The 19,081-nt window shown below is 34.3% G+C and overlaps 1 protein-coding gene across 2 annotated transcripts; it reads right to left on the bottom strand.

The window, feature by feature from the left end:
- Positions 1 to 389: 389 nt before the first annotated feature.
- Positions 390 to 18,490, bottom strand: LOC134268222 (myoferlin-like). 2 transcript variants are annotated; one of them, XM_062750409.1, is made up of 10 exons: positions 18,338 to 18,490; positions 17,944 to 18,021; positions 17,398 to 17,579; positions 16,884 to 17,033; positions 15,759 to 15,791; positions 6,972 to 7,070; positions 6,450 to 6,611; positions 5,922 to 6,087; positions 1,792 to 1,862; positions 390 to 548 (listed from the first exon to the last, which is right to left on the bottom strand). In XM_062750409.1, the coding sequence occupies exons 1-10, from the start codon at positions 18,354 to 18,356 to the stop codon at positions 429 to 431; spliced, it is 1,080 nt and encodes a 359-aa protein (XP_062606393.1). In that variant the 5' UTR covers positions 18,357 to 18,490; the 3' UTR covers positions 390 to 428. The 2 variants fall into 2 exon arrangements, with proteins under 2 accessions (XP_062606393.1, XP_062606394.1); XM_062750410.1 differs by lacking the exon at positions 15,759 to 15,791 and having other exon boundaries at positions 18,338 to 18,489.
- Positions 18,491 to 19,081: the final 591 nt, after the last annotated feature.

Raw genomic sequence — 19,081 nt, 5'->3', positions numbered from 1 at the left:
ATCTAATTTATATACGAAAAACCATATTGCCGCAATAATGCTGTAATATACTGCCAGAATGTTGTTACAATATTTCCGCAATATTGCTGCAACACTTTTCTGGCAATATTGCCGCAAATCTAATTTACATACGAAAAACGATATTGCCGCAATATTGCGGCAATGTATTGCCAGAATTTTGCTGCAATATTGCGGCAATAATGCCAGAAGATGTTGCCAGAGGGTGAGTATTTTGGTAAGGGTTGTCCCTCCAAGCTACGGGATACGACAGGAACAATAATTATTAAAAGGGAATTCTATTGTCAGGAAACCACATTAAAATATCTCATTCTAAGATCAGAACAAAAGACGATTTATAAAGCTGTATGACTGCTTATAGAGGTCATGGTTCAAAGCAATGTGGTATATTATATATTCTATATCAAGTTTCATTGCAAAATGTCCAGTCCAAAGTCCCCGTGCCAGATACAGGGGTAAAACATCACCTTTATACGCTGTAGAGCACTGTCCAGTTTGGATCTGGCTTTAACAAGAATTGCCTTTCCTGTCTGATGGTGACAAAATAACAACAGAACATAAACAAACCCTGTCTATCAGCTAGGACGGGGTGATGACGATTCTAATTAGGACTATATTAGACTGAAATATGGACTGTGTGGGATCATTTTAAGTCTTCTTGTACTGTTACTAATATCACCAATAACATACTGATTTCTGGCTGACTACTTAGTGAGTTTGATGTGATTTATAATTCTACATGCACCCTCCCCAAATTTGAATATAAATGTGTATTTACTTTCTGTATTATACTACTTTATTTTTTTTAAAGAGATTAATGAAAATAGTGTCAAAGCTAATATATATTCATGATATACAATGTATAATTCAAGTAATACATAAACAAATTTGTAATTCGTTTTAAAGTTATAACAGACACATTACCCCTTTTATAGTAAAATTGACTCTTGGTATATTTACTTTTTATTACACCCAATACAGGTTTTTCCATATGCGATATTGCTGACGTCACAATAGCCGTATCAGCCCTGCAGGCTGATATGGATTTGCGGGGCTGATAACCAATATAGCCCTGCAGGGTTGATACGGCTAATATTGTGACGTCAATATCACACCCTTAGTAAATTAAACCACAAAAACAGTACTTGTGATCATACAAAATTTTTGATGGGTTCATATTCTCTTAATTTTAACTTTTGAAAATAAGATTAATCTTAAATTACAAATACAAGTAATATATTATTTTCTAATTACGAATCAAGTGCATTGAAATAGAAGTAGAAACAAACCCAACTCGTATGAGACAATAGACCATGTACATGTAATTATGTAAGAAGTGCAGGTATGATTATTTACTTATTTTCTTCTCAATTTAATGCATGCTGTATTTTATTACTAAGTGTGTAATAAACATATTAATACATACCCTTTTCCTTCGTTCCTCTGACTGATATTGGTGTCTCGGCCTGATACAGGATGTAATATGGAAAAGGGTATGTATTATTCTCTATATAAACAGAGAATATAGAATATCAATATCCTTTACAATGATTAATACAGATTGAAGCCAATTTTTCTTTGTATAAATTCTCTAGCAGAAAATAGTTATATATTTAAACTGTAATGGATAGTAAAACAGAAGACTTTGTTCTCAGGAACAACATATTGATATTTATAAAATTTGTATCATAGCTATTTATAATCAGAGCTACATTATGTTGAAAAACTATAGTAATTTTTCATGGCATGTTTATATTTTTATTTGATTGTTACCTCTTTCTTCTTTTCTTCCGTCGGCATCTCAATCACATGTTCCCCACTGCGGGCCCCATTCACAAGTCCTCCTACAAATCAGCCAATCAAAATTCTCTCATGTGACAAACCAAATGACCCCTGAACACATTCAATTTCAACATTCAATTTGTAAACTCCAGAAACCATGAACATGACAAACATATTACAAGAACACAAAAAAGTGCCCTGCCACAGCATGATACGCCCATTAAATATTGTTCAATAATCATAAATTGGTTGGTGTGCAAGAAAATCAAGTTACCTTGATTAACAGATTGAAACAGATTTCAATGATCTAATTTCAATTTCTTATCATGTTAAAATATTGTACATACATTTCTAAGAGACTTACATTGTAGGGATTACTTAAAACAAATAATACATCATATAATTCTAAACTGGCTGTGTTAGAGCTTAACAAATATCCATCTGCAGTTTTAAATTGTTTATTGCATATATTATGAAATAATGGTAATGCTACAGTCTACATGGTCTAATAATAAAAAAATAAAATGAATTATTCTTTGGACTATAAAATTCTAAGTGAGACATGACTGCAATTTGTTGCAAATATATATAAATGGAAATTTTTTTTTCAATGAACAAATGTATTATAAGTTTTAATTACATTATACTATACTAATTTGTTTTAATCATACAGTAAAACATCAATTTGTTTTAATTACATTACACCAATTGAAAGATCTTTATCTGGACTATAGCCATCAGGAACTCTTAATTAACACAAGCAACTATGAGGCCATTTGTTTTTGCCCAACTCCCAAGAGATAAATTAAGATAACAGCTCCATGATCAGATCTAGAGATGCTCTTGCCTGTTAGCTCCCGACAATAAAATCATTAATTTCTCTCTAATTTGACATTCACATTTCTGCTATCAAAATTTTCCTTCACCAGTGCTTGATAATTATGCCCATGGGACAAACGGAATTCTCTCAAAACATTACCATTTGTTACAGACATCTGTGAAGTATATGATGAAAAAATAAGTTTTTACTTAATTGAACATTTTTTAATAAGGATACAACTATATTTTTACATTTTTTTTAGGATACTGAAATTTAAAATTTATAAGACTTTGTTTTAAAAAAAAAAATCACTTAAATTAAAAGTCACAGTGACCTTGAAATAGGCCGCGACATACCTTCTACCTTAGATGTATACTTTTGCCAAGTTTGAAAGCTCTAGGTCTAATAGTTTTCTAGTGTGCGACACACCGTCCATCCAAGAAGTATCAGTTGACAAAGTTTGATAATCGTAGGCCTAATAGTATTCAAGTTATGAGCCGGACAGGAATGGACAGACAGACGGACGGACGGACATGAAGCCTATAACATAATACGTCCCGTCTTAAGACAGGCGTATAAAAAATTAATAAATAAATTACTGGTAATACACAAGAATGAATCATTCTCTGGTTTGGAATTTTACTGAAAATGTTTTTGATTTTTAAAGGAAAAAAATCAACAATCATACTTGTTCTAAATTATAAACTGAAATCACATGAGGAAACAGATATAAGCATGGGCATATAAACAGTTCAGTATTCTCACTTAAACAAGATTTTCTCCTGCAATGAATTAATAAGCATTGGGTTATATAAGTATTGTTACCCATAATATCATGGATGTAAAATACAGGGCAGGATTTATTTGTTTGGACTAACATGCATCATATGTGTATATTTTAGTTACGGTTATTCCGTGCATGGTATGATTTATTATTATTTATTTATTGTGGGTCTTTATAGAAGTTATGTTGTAACTGATAAAGTATTTTAGTTTGCTGTAATATCTAGTTTGAGAAAAAGATATATAGATAGAAATATTTTTTTCTAATTACGTACTTTTTGTTAAGTTCTATAGCAACTAAGAGCCAGTAACTTTGAAGTGAAAAGCTTAGTTGCCAATGATAGATCTAAAAAGACACTAATTGAGAGAGAATCTACAGGGGCAACTATGGGATCACACAAGAGTAGCAAGATAAAGTTATTTCTGATGTGTTACGAGCTTAACTCAGCCTTTATCCATGATTTATTTTTCAACAGAAACAATTAATCTAGAATATGTATCTATGAGAGAGTAATCAGCTTCCTACAAGGGCGGCAACTCAGGATGTTCTGGGCACTCGAATACAGTCAGAACCGCTCTGATGACAATTTGATTTCAAAAATGAATTTCAATCTCTATGAATTAAAACAAAAACAAAGAAACATAATCTGGAATAGGAACTTTCCTCAAAATAAAGGAGACCAAAAACAAGAGGCCCATGGGCCTTATAGGTCACCTGAGCATCAGCAACAATTTTCCAGTGATTGAATTTGATTCATCTTTTAAGCCAGATGCTATGGCATTAACAATTTTGAAAGAGGCATCATTGATCATCATAACTATACATTTAGCAGTTGCTTTGTTTGGTTACTTAATACCCATAAGCAGGGTAGAGAACAAAAAATTGCATTTCAACTTATCAGTAATATTCAGCAATAATCAGTAGTGCCTTTACCACACATGAACCCTGACCCTTAGGCCTAGATCCACACAATGCACAGTTTTTGAAAAGGCATCCTTACTTTTCAAAAATATTTGATTAATACCAATGAGCAGATTTCAAACAATTCATTCATTTTCAGTTTTTAAGTATAGTCCCCCCATTTGATACCCCTGTTCCTGGGGCCTTGAAATTCACAATTCTGGAAGCTAAGGGCCCTTTCCATAACTATATAGGTAGTTCATCTGCTTAATACCCAGGAGCAGAGGAAAAGGTTTTCAAAGATTTCATGTATTTCACTATATAATCAATAGAGCCCCGCCCTAACACCAGAACCCTTATTCCTGGGGCCATAAAATTCACAATTTTGTTAGAGACACTCATGCTCATCATAACTATGCACTTAGTTAGTTTATTTAATACCTAGGAGCAGAGAAGAAGATTTTCAAAGATTTCCTGTATTTTTACAATATAATCAATAGAGCCCCACCCCCCTAACAACAGAACCCCTAATCCTGAAGCCCTAAAATTAACAATTTTGGTAGAGGCACTCATAATCATCATAACTACAGTAGTGATCGACCGGACACAACTTAACACCAGAGCGAACCCGGAGCGGACCCCGGGTTCGCTTCCCGTGTTCGCTTGGGGTCCGCTTCGGGTTTCGCTTTCAGAAATTTTGGGATCGCTCCCGGTGCGCTTTGAGTGCGCTCCGGGTTCGCTCCGCATTCGCTCGGGGTCAGCTCTGGGTCCGCTACAGCGTACCCGGCGTTCGCTTCCTGAGACCGCTTTACGCACTGATGCGTGAAGCGGACTTCGCTTTAATCTCACCGCCAGTAAGCCCGCCCCTTGTATATTCCAATACAGTAATGTTATTGTAGATCGATCATTGTTGTTTTTGCGACCTTGCGGACATGTACACTGTACATGTAAACAGTGATATAATGGAGAACATTGATAAATGTAAAGTTGGACTTATGTTTCTTCATTGAAAAGATTATTGCCTCTAATTTTCATAGTTTGTCTTTTATCAAATGACTTTGGTTTTATGTTATAACATTATGATCAAAGGCTACATTTCTACCAGCTTCTGGCTTTCCTCCATTACTCAAAGCACTTGTACCAGCTTTTCTCTATTACGGAGTTGTCCAACTGACCTTGAGTCAGGGCCACAACATACCTCTGGGTGAAGAATTACCTTCCCATCAAACTAAGAACGCTTTCCATATTAGTTTAAATGTTTTAAGCAAGGTTTTAAAGTTTCAGACAGATAGATAAAAGAAAACATACAGAAAACACAAAATGCTTAACACTAAGATATTTGAAAAAAATATTCTTAAACATTGTCCACAGATACTTTTATTTTCACAATATTATTTTTCTAAATTGAATTTTATATGAAAGCTTTGATCTATATCTGAAAAACGTACAAAGAACCTAGAAGTGAATTTTGTCTCAACCTATTTCAATCTTACCTAATCCTGCCTATGTATGGTTAACTTATCCTATACATAGACAAGCTTAGATTTTCAGTTTTATATATAGTTTACCCCATTCACTACCCAACACACAGACACCAGCCTAGATTTCCAGATTTACCTTGTACCCCCTCCTCTTCCTCCTCCTGCACCCGTCTAATCGGGTCACAGCGGTAATTCTCCAGGTTCAGGACATGGATCCCCACCGTGGGCTTCCTCCCAAACTTTCGGTGATCCCGGACTCTTATATTCATAGGGGGCATGTACAGCTCCTCACGGGGCAACATCTACAATTAAAAGTTATCATCAAAATTTTATCATAACATATTACAGATCTTTTATCTAAACAGTCTTTTTTCAACAGGAAATCTGTACTATAGCTTTTTCAGCATTATCGATTTTGTTTAATATTAATCCAAAAAAAGGGAAAATCATTTATGATAACAACTAAGCCAGTTATATACATGTATATTAAATGCATTGAAATTAGATTCTTAACTTTTTGTCAACCTATTTTGAAATAGATTTACACTGCCTAAATAACAACTACAAATCTTTAACATTTACTCTAAATAAATTAGAATTATCCCATGAACATGATAAAATATGGGCCCTTTGTACAAAATGAAATATGTATCAATATACTCACAACATCAAAAAACAAGACATTCTTATTAAAGTTGGGGTTCTTTTTTAAGTTTTTGATAGTGCTGGATTCTAACACATGGCCTCCACATTCAAATTCCACACTAGGGGAGGTAACTGCGGCCAGCTGAAATTTCTGCATGTTTCTAACACCCCAGCATAGAACCTGTTACAAAATGGTGGTAAAAATTATATAAATAAGGATCGTAAAATCAAAAGCATAATTTTCTTAATCATATGGGGTCAGGGTGTGACCCAAATAACACAACTTAGAAAATTAATGCAGAGAATTTACTCTTTGTTATTGAATAATCCAGCATATATATTAAGTAATATTCTAGAGGCATTCAATCAAAGTAATATAAATCCGAAGTACTTGAATATTTAGTATTACCCACTGTCAGTTTTACTTTGATGATATTTAGCCACTCTTACTAGTAAATTTTGTCATTGTTTCATCCATCAATATATAAAATTCATAAAATATTTATTTTCTTTAAAGACATCATAGAGAACCAGATTTTACCTCTATGGCTGTTCTCTGCATAACTGGTCTGATTCCATTGGGTATCAGGAAGAGATCTCCTTTCTTTGGAGGTAAGAATGGAAGGTCTGAACCAGCAAGCTTTAAAAGATCAACAGATTCATAGCTTATTTATACTGGTGCTCTCATCCAAGGACTTTAAACCAGCCTCTGGGAGGATATACTACTGATTTCAAAAGCCATGTTATAAAACTTAATGAATTGTTTTTATGAGGTGAAAAAGATATACTTTGAATAAACAATATCAGATTGTCATGTAGTAAAAATAAAGTTTAGAGCACAAATCTTGTACTCAAGCTCAATTTTTATACTTTAGTACATGTACCGGAAAATGTATAAAGAAATATGTGGTATAATTTTGAGACTTATTTTCAAAAGAACACCAAATTAATTCTCAAACAAGAGGCCCACGGGCCTTATAGGTCACCTGAGTATTGTGTAACAAATTTCAAACAATTAAATTTGGTTGTTGTTTGAAACCAGAGGCCATGAAATTCACAATTTACAATTTTGAAAGAGGCACCACTGCATATTAATATATATATATATATATATATATATATATATATATATAGCTAATGTCCAAATATATATATATATATATATATATATAAAACCTAATGTCCAAATAACTGTATCTCACTTCCATTCTCAATGACCGTGTAGTGTAGGGCAGCGTTGTGAGAATTCCATCGGCATCGAAAGCAAGTTTTTTAACTTGCCTAGATAGCCGAGCGGTCTAACGCGCTGTTCCTGTACTGCTAGGAGACAGATTCCGTAGGTCGAGAGTTCAACCCCGGGCTGGGGCGGAAGTGGGTATCCTTGTAAAAGTGAATTTCTCTGTGCTTTCTATATTAATATTTCTTCACTTAGGGCAGTTATATTAGTTTAAGAGTTGTTGTAATTTGTGCTTTATAAATAAAATTAATTTCATCACAACATGTATTGGTAACAATCCTCTAAAAGCTAATGTCCAAATAACTGTATCTCACTTCCATTCTCAATGACCGTGTAGTGTAGGGCAGCGTTGTGAGAATTCCATCGGCATCGAAAGCAAGTTTTTTAACTTGCCTAGATAGCCGAGCGGTCTAACGCGCTGTTCCTGTACTGCTAGGAGACAGATTCCGTAGGTCGAGAGTTCAACCCCGGGCTGGGGCGGAAGTGGGTATCCTTGTAAAAGTGAATTTCTCTGTGCTTTCTATATTAATATTTCTTCACTTAGGGCAGTTATATTAGTTTAAGAGTTGTTGTAATTTGTGCTTTATAAATAAAATTAATTTCATCACAACATGTATTGGTAACAATCCTCTAAAAGCTAATGTCCAAATAACTGTATCTCACTTCCATTCTCAATGACCGTGTAGTGTAGGGCAGCGTTGTGAGAATTCCATCGGCATCGAAAGCAAGTTTTTTAACTTGCCTAGATAGCCGAGCGGTCTAACGCGCTGTTCCTGTACTGCTAGGAGACAGATTCCGTAGGTCGAGAGTTCAACCCCGGGCTGGGGCGGAAGTGGGTATCCTTGTAAAAGTGAATTTCTCTGTGCTTTCTATATTAATATTTCTTCACTTAGGGCAGTTATATTAGTTTAAGAGTTGTTGTAATTTGTGCTTTATAAATAAAATTAATTTCATCACAACATGTATTGGTAACAATCCTCTAAAAGCTAATGTCCAAATAACTGTATCTCACTTCCATTCTCAATGACCGTGTAGTGTAGGGCAGCGTTGTGAGAATTCCATCGGCATCGAAAGCAAGTTTTTTAACTTGCCTAGATAGCCGAGCGGTCTAACGCGCTGTTCCTGTACTGCTAGGAGACAGATTCCGTAGGTCGAGAGTTCAACCCCGGGCTGGGGCGGAAGTGGGTATCCTTGTAAAAGTGAATTTCTCTGTGCTTTCTATATTAATATTTCTTCACTTAGGGCAGTTATATTAGTTTAAGAGTTGTTGTAATTTGTGCTTTATAAATAAAATTAATTTCATCACAACATGTATTGGTAACAATCCTCTAAAAGCTAATGTCCAAATAACTGTATCTCACTTCCATTCTCAATGACCGTGTAGTGTAGGGCAGCGTTGTGAGAATTCCATCGGCATCGAAAGCAAGTTTTTTAACTTGCCTAGATAGCCGAGCGGTCTAACGCGCTGTTCCTGTACTGCTAGGAGACAGATTCCGTAGGTCGAGAGTTCAACCCCGGGCTGGGGCGGAAGTGGGTATCCTTGTAAAAGTGAATTTCTCTGTGCTTTCTATATTAATATTTCTTCACTTAGGGCAGTTATATTAGTTTAAGAGTTGTTGTAATTTGTGCTTTATAAATAAAATTAATTTCATCACAACATGTATTGGTAACAATCCTCTAAAAGCTAATGTCCAAATAACTGTATCTCACTTCCATTCTCAATGACCGTGTAGTGTAGGGCAGCGTTGTGAGAATTCCATCGGCATCGAAAGCAAGTTTTTTAACTTGCCTAGATAGCCGAGCGGTCTAACGCGCTGTTCCTGTACTGCTAGGAGACAGATTCCGTAGGTCGAGAGTTCAACCCCGGGCTGGGGCGGAAGTGGGTATCCTTGTAAAAGTGAATTTCTCTGTGCTTTCTATATATATATATATATATATATATATATATATATATATATGGTCCACAACGCTCACCTGAGCCACCTTGGCCTAGCTGACTGTTCTTTAGAAGATTAAAAATGAAGCCCCTAATTTATTCCCAAGAAAAACATTTATCTCTTAGATTTTTGGCTTCTTTAGTAATAAGTCAATCAAATCCACTCAAGATGGGAATGTTCAATTTCAAATGAACCATCTGTTTACTTAATGTAGGATTCTTCTCTGGTTTCTGACTAGATGAAATATTCAAAGTATACTTGCTTACATGTCTTATATCTTTAGATGTAAGAGCTTTTAAAGACCATATTTTCCTTTCTTCATCACGATTGTACAACTTTAAATAGAAATGGTAAACTGCAATTGAAAACTAGCAGGGACTATATTTTTGGCGGAATGGTGGCGTATGAAAATATCTTCTTCTCTGCCTCTCAAGATTATAATAGAACATTTTATGTAGTAATAATTTTTACACAATCGAAGACTTGGAGAAATTTTTTAAATGTTAGTTAAATTAATGATGAGGGCCGCAACTATCAAAATATATCAAATAAATATGAATTTTCAAACAAAATAGAACTCTGTAAGCTTTTAAACGCTTCCTATCAAAGTGCAGATTTGAAACAAAAATCATCAAAAATTATTTTTTCACTCTTAGTAAACGATCAAAACTTTTTGTTTTTGTGTCATTTTGTACATTTATAAGACTACTTTATTGTATGTGAAAATAAGAAAAAGTTAAATATAGGAAGCATATGAAAATAAGAAATATATCCTAAAAAATTAAGAAAAACAGAGAAAATTCGGATTAGCCAATATCCAGTTAAGTTAAATTATTTATGTAAATTTGGTAATATCATGCTATAGGCCCGATATAGTTGTATGTTTTTATGCAAAAAGAACAATCATTAAAATTTTGAAATAGAAGTAGGTATCACATGATTGGCAACATTTTTTTTTTCATTCTCAATGTCACAAGATTATGAACTTGACCTGACCTTGCCTCTAATATAAAACGGCCAAATTTAATTTCACTGATACTTTCACTTACTGATATTGTCTTCTTGATTTTGTGAAAATTTCATTAATTTTTAAATATTAGAAATATGAGAAGAATCCTACCTTAATTGTCCTTGAATAAGGAGGCCTTCAACATGCTTAAAGGCATATTTCTTAGATTGTCCAAGAGGTTTGATTAAATAATTTATAATCTTATTAATTTTTTTTTTGCTTCCATCAATAAAAATGCAATTTTAAAAGTGTTTTTAAATTTTTATTTGATTACAAAAATTATAACAAATCTTTTTATAATTAGAGTCAAAATATTATACATTAGTACAAATAAAAATTTGGACTTTGATACATTCTGAGTATATAAAATGAAATTTGACACTTAATCTAAATGAAGACATGTCTTACTAGTGACAGGTCAGGAGCATGTACATGATGTATTCAGTATAAATTTCAAACAAGATTAAACATGAAAATGATTGATTGATTGTATATTGTTTAACGTCCATCTCGAGAATTTTTCACTCATATTGAGACGCCACCATTTACCAGTGGAGAGCTGCAAATTTCGTCCTATACTCGGCACTCAGGGCCATTGAGCAGGGAGGGATCTTTTTCGTGCCAGCAGCTACTGCGAAGATTTTCAGTGAAATAATACTTTTTCACTATAAAATCTATGAAGCCCCGCCCTTACACCAGAACCCTGACCCTGGGGCCATGTAATTCACAAATCTGGAAGGGGCACTCTTGCTCATCATAACTATGTGCTGAATTAGTTTATTTAATATCCAGGAGCAGAGAAGATTTTCAAAAATAATGCATTTTCACTATATAATTTAAAGAGCTCCGCCCTAGCGCTAAAAATCCGACTCTGGGGCCATAAAATTCACATTTTTGGAAGAGGCACTCTTGCTTATCATATCTAGGTGCTTAGTTAGTTTATTAAATACCAAGAAGCAGATAAGAATTTTTTCAAAGAAATAATGCATTTCCACTATATAATGAATAGAGCCCCGCCCTTCCACCAGAACCTCTGACCATAAAATTCACAAATCTGGAAGAGGCACTCTTGCTCATCATAACTATGTGCTTAGTTAGTTTATTTAATACCCAGGAGCAGAGAAGAAGATTTTCAAAGAAATAATGCATTTTCACTATATAATCTATAGAGCCCCGCCCTAGCACTAGAACACCTGAACTGGGGCCATGATTTTCAAAATTTTGGTAGAGGACTCAATACTCATAACATTCATGCCAACAGTTTGCTGCTTGATGTCCAGGAGTTAAGAAGAAGATATTTTTTAAAGATTTCATAATTTTAGTGGTTTTGGCCCAATTCCTCAGGCCCCAGGGGGGCAGGGAGGATGAAATTTTTGTTCCCAATCACCCATAGATACTGTATTCCAAATTTGGTTGAAATTGGTTCAGAGGTTTCAGAGAAGAAGCGGAAAATGTTCAAATGTAAACACACGAAACACGATGCACGACGGACGATGACGGACGAAAACGGATAGCAATAGGTCACCTGAGTTACTCAGGCGACCTAAAAAGGACAGGTAATAGATATTAATAAACTCATATTAATGAAAAAAAAACCAGTTGGTTTACAGTATAACACAATGTTTTTTTCAATTTATCACTCATCATAAATCATACTGTTATCATATAAGACGACCAATTACCATTTCCATAAATAATGCAATAAAATTTTATTTCATTTCACATTGACCACTTGCTCATGCTTTGATCAGTATGTGATGCATTCGCGTGAAAGAGATATGAGATATGAGCTATAATAAAGGAAGGGGCCATTTATTTCATATATAATATCTACATGGTATGAATATATGTCAGTATATTTATAAATACGTATCTTTTAACTTCAGATACACAATGTATACCTTTTTGATATAAGTAAGAATGAACAAAATATATTGCCTTGATATTTACTGTACTGGAAAGTATGCATTCATGTATTGTGATACTTCCTTTTTAATTATCTTCGGATGCTTCTGAATTTATATTCAAATATTTATTTTAAAAACTTTAACAAATACCATGACTCAATATTTTTTTTTAACTTATCCTTTGAAAACTTTACTTAAATACTGAGTTTAAATATTGCCATACGGTGGCAGTATGTACATGTATAACTTATAGATCATTTATTCCATGGAGGGCTTCAAGAATCACTCTGAGTGCCCCCCTCCCCTCTCAAGGAATGTCTAGTCAATTAACATGTTTGAGTTCATGCACAGACTACACAAAAGAGCTGGCCATTGTAATGCAAACTTTTTCTATTTACACATCAGCAAACAAAAGAAACTGCGTATTAATCTGAGTTATACAAGACTACAGAGAGTATTACAGGAAAATCATGTCTCTAGTGTCGTTTCTTAATCTGACATTAAATATTTGATATTTTAGTCACAAGTCATATCTAACAAGCTTTCCATCTTAATTATGATGTCTACTCTAAAAGATATTTTGATGCATAAATCTGCATGAAATGTTCACTAATAACAGCTAGATCTTTAGTTGGATATTTTCAAACAACACTATACATTTCATTTATAATGCTTATGGAAAGGAATATATAGGAAGCGTTAACCTGTATTTTATTAATATAAACATATGTAATACTGGACTTTACTGCACATGATTTGGTAATGCAGTCTTCATGAAATAAAAAAAGAAGCCATTATAAGCGTAGAAAGATTACTTGGCTAAAGTTGTACTTAACACACCCCTGTCTTGTCATCTAACTAAGAAAGAGCAAAATTAATTTGCTGTTATACAATTGAATAACTTAAATTCTTACACTTCATTATGTCATATAACTAAGGTCAACCCTCTCAAAAGGTGCACTTAATTTATTTTTTTAAATTTCATTGAGAGTAATTACCAAAATTCACAAAATTAAAACTTAGAGTAATTCAAAAATATGTCATACAAGGTGCAAAAAAAGCTAATTTACATCCCCGTCCTGAACTTGACATGTATATGTACAAAATATACTCAAAATCAATCGTATGAATGCTTACATCAACTAATCAAGATTTAAACATAATTTGAAACCCTGAACATCAACTAGCTTCTCATTGTGGAAGAAAATAGCCTGTTAAAAGATAATACTATATAGATAAATCTTTGTTACTGATAAGTAGAGCTAATTGTGATTAATTGCAGAAGCTGAAGAATGCATTATCTGCCTTTTAACCTGTGATTCCTATTTTTTTTTTTAAATAATTCTACACTAATGTAGTAAATACAATAAAAAAATTAAAAGATCCTAAATTATAACCATGACCTCTGACCATGTGACAGGTTTCTATCACCTTTTACTTATGTAGTAAATATTGAGAGGTTGTAGAATACAAGGAAATTGAGTTATTAAGAGCAAAACAGTGATTACTGAATAAAACCCCTATTTTGATATGGGAACCAGCATTTCTGAAACAAGACTTGCAACTCAAATTGATGAAGACGGGTTTTATATATATACTGAACCGAAAAGAAAAGTCGCATTAGATTTTGAAAAAGTAATGCACTTATTTTGATATTGATGTAATGTTTCTTTTTTAATTATCTAACATTTGTCTTAGAGTTATACACATTCAATTTAATGTCAAATAATGCCAATATCACAGATTCCTACTGTCCTGAGTGCACTTCCGTTAGTAACGTGTATGACCACCATTGGCATTAATTACAGCCATGCATATTCGATATATAGATTTGATGAGTCGTTTGATGAAGGCCATAGGAATAGTCGCCCACACACGCTGATAAGCCATAGAAATTTCAGCAGCAGTTGTCGGTCTTGGTTGTTGTTGGTTTAGCTTCAACTGGATGTGATCCCATAAATGTTCAATGGGGTTTAGATCGGGACTAAGAGCTGGCCAGTCAATAACTGCGATGTTGTTCTGCTGCAGGTAGTCCCTAGTTATTCTGGCTGTATGCGCACGCGCGTTATCTTGTTGGAACGTCTTGTGTGGATGTTGGTTGAAATGCTGTACAACATGAGGCCTCAGGACTTGATCAATGTAGCGGGCAGCTGTTACACTATTTCCACTGCCTGGACCAAGATTCTGGAAGACAACAGGGCCAAGTTTCGAATACAGGCCAATACCAACCCACACCATGATGCTAAGACCACCCCATGGATCAGTTCCATAACACAGTTGTCATTGTAACGCTCACCCTTCCTTCGCCAAACTCTTGCTCTACCATCGTGTGTGGAAATGCAATATCGGCTTTCACCGGAGAAGATGACATTATTCCATTGTCGATTACGTCAGTTTTGCCGCTGTAAAGCCCACTGTAGACGTGCCCGACGGTGTCTTTGTGTAAGGACAGGACCTCTGTATGGACGGCTACATCTGAGTTTATTTGCTGCTAACCGACGACGTACTGTGTCGTCACTTATGGGTCGCTGATGTGTTCCAATGGTATTGCGTGCTGTTTCTGATGCCCTTGTAAATCGGTCATTCAAATGCTGGCGCACTATGAAACTGTTCTGTCTTTGCGTTGTAACTTGTGGTCTACCGCTTCGCAGGCGATCGTCTGTGCTGTTAGATGCACTGAAACGTTGGCGTAAACGTTCAATTGTGCGTATACTGCAGTTGAAGTCATTTGTTCTCACCCTGGCAGCTTGCCCAGCATGTAATCTTCCTATGGCTTGGTCCCTCTGTTGTCGATTCAAACGTGGCATAGCTCTGCTTTCAAAACTTACACTGATAATCATTTAAATGTTCGTGGTATTTATACCCTTAATGAAGCGTGAAAAGCATGAGCATTAACATTTTTCAATTTAATGCTGGAAAGTGTGTACCACGGGAGGCGAGAGATTCAATGACATTTGAACAAGTTGCTAAAATCAGTGAAGCGTAACTTACCTTTAAATGATTGTAGAGTTCACGTTTGGTGTTCATGCATATTTAGCACAGATTATAATATTTACAAACAATATTTCATATTATCAAATATTTCGTTAAAAAATGCGACGTTTCTTTTGCGGTTTAGTATAGCTTAAATAGTTTTGGACAGGATTGGTGGAAGTTAGTAGAATCCACAGCATACTGAGTGTCTAGCCTCTAGTGTAAGTACTAGTATAACACCACCAGGGGGCGTTAGTGTACTGACCAGACTTTCCATTGAAGCATTCTTGTCTGGCACCTGAATATTATAAAGTGATCAAAATCAAAGGTCTGTATGTACTCAAACTGTATTTGTATGATATCTAATTTATTCATAAGCATAGAAAATGAAATCAGAGTTCTAATGAGTATAGTGTTTGTGTATGATATATTTTTGATGCAGTTAGTTTTTTTCTTAAACTGGTTAATGAAGAATTTATGGTACAATAGGTATCTAAAGCAATAATTCATAGAAGTAAGAAAAATAGAAGAAGTAAATCCACAACCAAATCTGCTTTAACTTAAATTGAAAATCTGAGGTTTGAAAGCAAGTCTTCTACACCTGCTAGTCGAAATACAAAGATTTTGTGAAAACATTTTGTTCTCTTCAATTCTGTTTTATACAATAGCAATTCATTTTAATTTTAAAGTGATACAAAAAAAAAATCCTAAACCAGTTAAGATTATATCATTTTCTTTTAATTTAAAGTGTAATTTCAGTTAAGAAAAAAAGAATACTTCGATCTAAATAAACTAATTAAAAGGTAAAGAAATTTAATATTACAATCACCATGTTGACCACTGCCAATATTTGTTCATTGAGGGGAAATAACTCATTTTACCTCATATCCCTGATCCTAATGAAGTTTTTTTTTATTGAGGAGAGAGTGTTAGTATAGAAAAGTAAACAATAGTATATGCAGATAATTTCAGAATAAAACTTCAAAATATTAAAACAAAATTTAAAAGAGCCATGTATATAATAAATCTTCTAAATTCACATAACAGATGAAAAAGGATACTTTGAAATTAAGCACTATTTTTCTATTGTTAGAATCCCATTAAATAAATAGAATTATATAATATGGGTGTATACGACAGAGTCAGATTATAATGATTTTATTTATTTTCTAAAATATTAAGGCTAATCTCATAAATCTGAAAAGCAAATAGAAATTAAATCTGAATTTTATAGCTTTAACAGTAATCTGGACCATTATTAGACTTTTAAATGTAGCCAGATAAGATAATCTTATGATTTTCTGAGACTGTCACTTATTCCCATCAGTTTTTTTGTGTCCGAGCTTGAGATATCTCAGAACTAGTTCGGAGAACTATCTTGGAAACATACCAGGAAGAGTTCAAACGCGGCCAGCAGTTCCCCTCCGTCCTCTGGCCCGCGCGTGATAGGGTACCACTGTAGAACAGGCATGCGGGCATCGGACGGGTCAAGCTTCACCATCGGTTGGACCTTCGTTCTGCCCAGGAACTCATTGGACCCCTGAAAAATTACATAAAACACATAAATAAGGTAAACGTAATGTTGCTGTGATGAAAAATTGATAGTCAAGCTCATAGTGCTATATACACATTGTGTCATTGTATTCTGTAAACTTTATTTTTTATAGTTATGTAGCTTTCTTTTTTGACAGCTAGTAAGGAATTTCATTTTTTGTTACAATGTCCCCTCATTCTTAATAACTAGTGATAGGATCGAAGAGCAAAGAATTACAGGAATCAAAAATCAGTGTGAAATTTCAAACAGTTGATCTTTCATTTGACTAGAATTTTTGATTAATATAGTCTTTAATTAAAATATGACACAAAAGTTAATAAATTAATAAATATTCTGAATTTCAACTTACAAACTTATCGTAATCACATATTTCAATCACAACTTCTGGGGGGTTTTCCTCTAAAGCCTGGGGGTCACCGTATATTTCAATTTCCTCAAAAATCAGGGTTTGGTCCCAGGTGGGGCAGAGTGACTTCGCCATTCTCATCGTTACTGAGCTCTGGGTCAGGAAGGAAATGCGGGCATATGGGTCTGAAATACACGTGGGACGATTAGTCTGAGTAAGATTGCTTAATTTTATAAATAGCATGTTATACAGTTTGCATTAAAAGTAGTGTTTGTTTTTTTACAGGTCTGAAAAACATGGGCAGAAGATAAGTCTGAATAAGGACGGTCTACATTTACATACAGCTGCCATATAATACGCATAAAAAAAAAAACAGTTGTTTGCTCTTTTCTCGATGTTTAAAAAAAATTGTTTATATGTAGTTGGTGAGTATGAGAAGTACAGTCAGCGAGCTAGTTGTTTGCTCTTTATGTGATGTTTAATAATTTTCTGTATATGTAGTATTGGTAAGTATGAGAAGTAGGGGCAGTGAGCCAGCAATATACTTACTTGAGAGACCGGTCTCATCCCCGGCCAGCAGATCGCGAGCTTGGTAAACATAGGCCCTCATCTGGTACTTGTACGGCTCTGACAGAATGAATATTTATTTTAAGATGATTTAGCATATTCAAGGGAAAAACATGATTCAGTATTAAATAAACTGATGAAATTTGACAGGCGCATTACAAAATTTAAGCAACTCTATATCAACTTAAAACTTATTTCTTTAAAACTTATTTATTACTGATTTTTTTGAACAAATGTAAGAAAATGAGAACATGGTTTTTGTCATTTTTTTCTAACTTTGACAATCCATGGATAATATCAGGTGATATTGATACTTATTGGAAGAGACTATGAATTATTTCTGTCTTTCATGTGTTTTGAATTAAGATCCGCTAACTTTTGAATGTCAGGAACATTCGTGGAGTTGCATAAGCCGTATTGAAGTCTTCTTTGCCATCTTCATCCTGTAAAATAAGTTAACTACTCTTAGTTTGAGGGTCAGATACAGACAAAGATTTTGTTAATCAAAATGACAGTCGGAATTTATCTCAATCTAGTAAAGCTTGAAAACTTTTTTAGTGAAGGTGACAAGTGTTAGTAACCCAAGTCAAAGCGGAAGGCAGTTCTTTAGCAGTTTTTAGTTCACCTGAGCTGAAAGCTCAAGTGAGCTTTTCTGATCACATTTTGTCCGGCGTCTGTCTGTCTGTCTGTAAACTTTTCACATTTTCGACTTCTTCTCTAGAACCACTGGGCCAATTTCAACCAAACTTGCCACAAAGCATCCTTGGGTAAATGGGATTCTTCTAGTTTGTTCAAATGAAGGGCCACGCCCTCATTCAAGGGGAAATAATTCAGAAATAGTGAAAATTTGGTGCCATGTTATAAAAATCTTCTTCCCAAGAACCACTGTGCCATGAAAGATGAAACTTATGGGGAATCATCCTCAGGTAGTGTAGATTCAATTTTGTTAAATCATGACCCCCAGGGGTAGGGCGGGGCCAAAATGGCCAACCAAAGTTTTACATGGAAATATATATAGGAAAATTCTTTAAAAATCTTCTTCCCAAGAATAACAAAGCCATGATTGATCATATTTAATGGAAGCATTCTCGGATAGTGTAGATTCAAGTTTGTTCAAATC

Source organism: Saccostrea cucullata, unplaced genomic scaffold (genome assembly GCF_032062105.1).
Source record: "Saccostrea cucullata isolate Sc308-1 unplaced genomic scaffold, CSIRO_AGI_Scuc_v1 ctg10219, whole genome shotgun sequence".
In the NCBI taxonomy this organism is placed as follows: domain Eukaryota; kingdom Metazoa; phylum Mollusca; class Bivalvia; order Ostreida; family Ostreidae; genus Saccostrea; species Saccostrea cuccullata.
This window is presented reverse-complemented; position numbering and strand designations above follow the sequence as displayed.